Below are 2,616 nucleotides of genomic sequence, written 5' to 3' on the forward strand. Positions count from 1 at the left end.
CACACACACACACACACACACACACACACACACACACACACACGGGCTCACATACTGGCCTCCAGAGGTAACCCGACCCAGGACAGGGAGGAAGGGATGCCCAGTGCAGGGGAGGGCTGGCAGGGCTGAGACAGGGGGCGGCAGTGCAGGCAGCAGGGGCATGGCAGAGGTGCAGCAGATGGGGGACCTTGTAAACAGAGGCGTGGCCGGCAGCTGGCGCTGTGACCACTTCAGGCTTCAGTGCTGCCCCCGAGTACCGCGGTCAAAGGCGCCCAACACCCCTCTGCCCGCCCCACTGGGCCAGAGCGCCAGCAAGGCCTCTCTCACTGTCCGCCTGAGGTTTGGGGTCTGGCAGCCTGGCTGCGGGACCCCCATCGCACCCAGAGCCAGGCTGTTGGATATGAGGCTATGATGGATGTTTTCACAACAAAAAGTTCTGCTGCCAAAAAGTTTGCAAAGTTTGGAACCTGAGGATTCTAAGGGTCCATCCCACTCTCGGGATGTCCAGGATCGGGAGGCTGGGGACAGTCAATCACACCAACAGCAGCAGGAAGGACCCAGAGGGAGAGCTGAGAAGGCCCAGGATGGGCGGTGAACTTGGAGGAAAGAAAAGGGAGGAGTCGAGGGCCCTGTGGAAGGAAGGAGGGCAGGGTGAAGAAGAGGCTGTATTCCGTGAACATGGAGGAAAGAAAAGGGAGGAGTCGAGGGCCCTGTGGAGCCTGAGATAGGAGTGAGGGGAGGAGGCCGAGGGGATGCTCTGTCCAGCACACTGTGGACTGGATCCCCCACCCTTTCTGGCCCAGGAGAGGATGAGGTCCAGGCAGGATCCAAAAAGACTTTATTCTCCTGGCACTTGAATGGGCCCTGGGGCCACACTTCTTCCCTGAGAGGTCCCAGAGCCCCGGGCAGGGCAGGGGTCCTCCTGCTGAGCGGAGGAAAGACCTTCCAGCCCTCCCCCCAGGCTGTCCCTGGCGAGCCTGTAGCTCTGGGGGGCGGGGCCGGGGCCGGGGCTACACGTCATCCTCCGAAACCAGGCAGTAGAAGTCTGTGCGGGCGCTGTAGTTCCGGGAGCCAAGGTCCGAGACGTCCACCTCGGTGCCCCGGCCCTCTCCCAGCGCGAATCCGCTTGCATGCGGTGAAACTGAGGGCTCCCCAAACACAGGACCTCGGACACCTGCGTGGGGGGGGGGGCGCGGCCGCGAGGCCTGAGTCTGCCTTCTGCCCGGAGTCACTCCCTGCTCATCCCCACCCCTCCCCCGCCACGGTGGCACGTGAGGTCCATGAATTTCCCACCCGGCCGTGGGCCTGAGCACCCCTAGGGAGAGCAGCAGTGAGGGGTGCAGGGGCCCTCAATGCCGGGAAGAGTTTACAGCTGGGCCCCTTTCTGTCCCCCAGGCTGCACCTCGCGGGGTCAGGGGGGCTGAGGTAGGGCATACCCAGGTCTCCCTCAGGGTCCGGGTCCAGCTCGGGGTCCAGGGTCCGAGCCTCCGGGACGCTGCCTCGGACTATCAGCATGGGGTCCTTGTCGTCCTGCAGCTGGGTCTGGGGGTCGCCCTCCATCGCCCTGTACCGCACCTTCCGCGGCAGCGCCAGCTGCAGCTCTTTCCAAAAATCGGAAGAAGGCGTCTGGGGGACCAGCGTGTGGGGGTCAGGGGTGTTAGTAAGCGTGACCCCCAGTCCAGGGCCAGTTAGCATGTATGACTGCAGGGCGGGTAGCTGCAAACACTGGAAGCGCTTCCTGCGGTGTGTTTGCGCAAGTCCAGTGCGGCTCCGGGAACCTCGAAGAAGGCTCATTCCTTCCAGGTCACGGAATCCCCACCCACAGGGCCCCATGTCACAACTCCCCATACCGTACAAGCCCCCTCACCACGCAGGATCCCTATCTGGAGCCCCCCCGCCACAGCCCAGTCTCTACCACCGTCTCCCCGGGCCACGGGGACCCCGGCCCCGCCCCTCCCGCCTCCTCCCCACACCTCCCCGTCGCTCCCGCACCACGGAGCCAGGCTTCCAGAGCAGCAAGGTCACCAGGTGGCGGTGCTGGCGCAGCAGGCGAAGCGCGGGGTGCGCGGGCTCACGCCTCTGGCCCTCGAAGGTGATGAAGATGGGTCTGCGCGTGAGCTCCAGCAGCCGGCAGAGGCCTTCCCTGAGGGGGCGGGACCGTCAGGGCGGGCGGGGCTGGGACCCTCCCGCCCCCTAGTGGGACCTACCGGAAGCTGTGGCTGCACCAGGCCCGTCCCAAGAAGGCGTCCGACAGGACCACGATGAGACGCCGGCAGCGGCTCAGGTTCACCAGGAGGTCGGCCGAGGGCTCTGTGGGGACCGCGGCGTCGGAGGGGACCCGGGGTCAGGGCCCCAGCCCGGTTTGAGGGGCCGGGGGCCGAGGAGGGGTAGGGGCGGTGATGGACGGGGTCCCTAGGAGAGGCGGGGCTGTTGTGGGCGGGACCCCTGGAGGGACCCCTGGAGGGGCAGGGTTATTGTGGGCGGGGCCCCTAGGAGAGGCCGGGGCTGTCGTGGGCGGGGCCCCTAGGAGAGGCTGGGGCTGTCGTGGGTGGGGCCCCTAGGAAAGGCGGGGCTGTCGTGGGCGGGACCCCTGGAGGGACCCCTGGAGGGGCAGGG

At 66.6% G+C, this 2,616-nt stretch overlaps 1 protein-coding gene across 1 annotated transcript in view; it reads right to left on the reverse strand.

The window, feature by feature from the left end:
- Positions 1-821: 821 nt before the first annotated feature.
- Positions 822-2,616, reverse strand: part of SIGIRR (single Ig and TIR domain containing) — a 4,662-nt gene continuing 2,867 nt past the window's right edge. Inside the window, exons 6-9 of the mRNA XM_023724395.1 lie at positions 2,208-2,310; positions 1,993-2,143; positions 1,437-1,626; positions 822-1,174 (exon numbers count right to left, since the gene is read on the reverse strand). Of these exons, the coding sequence (XP_023580163.1) occupies positions 1,011-1,174; positions 1,437-1,626; positions 1,993-2,143; positions 2,208-2,310 (608 nt within the window). The 3' untranslated portion in view covers positions 822-1,010. The remainder of the gene's footprint in view (positions 1,175-1,436; positions 1,627-1,992; positions 2,144-2,207; positions 2,311-2,616) is intronic.

Source organism: Trichechus manatus, unplaced genomic scaffold, assembly GCF_000243295.1.
Source record: "Trichechus manatus latirostris isolate Lorelei unplaced genomic scaffold, TriManLat1.0 scaffold00244, whole genome shotgun sequence".
Classification (NCBI taxonomy): Eukaryota; Metazoa; Chordata; class Mammalia; order Sirenia; family Trichechidae; genus Trichechus; species Trichechus manatus.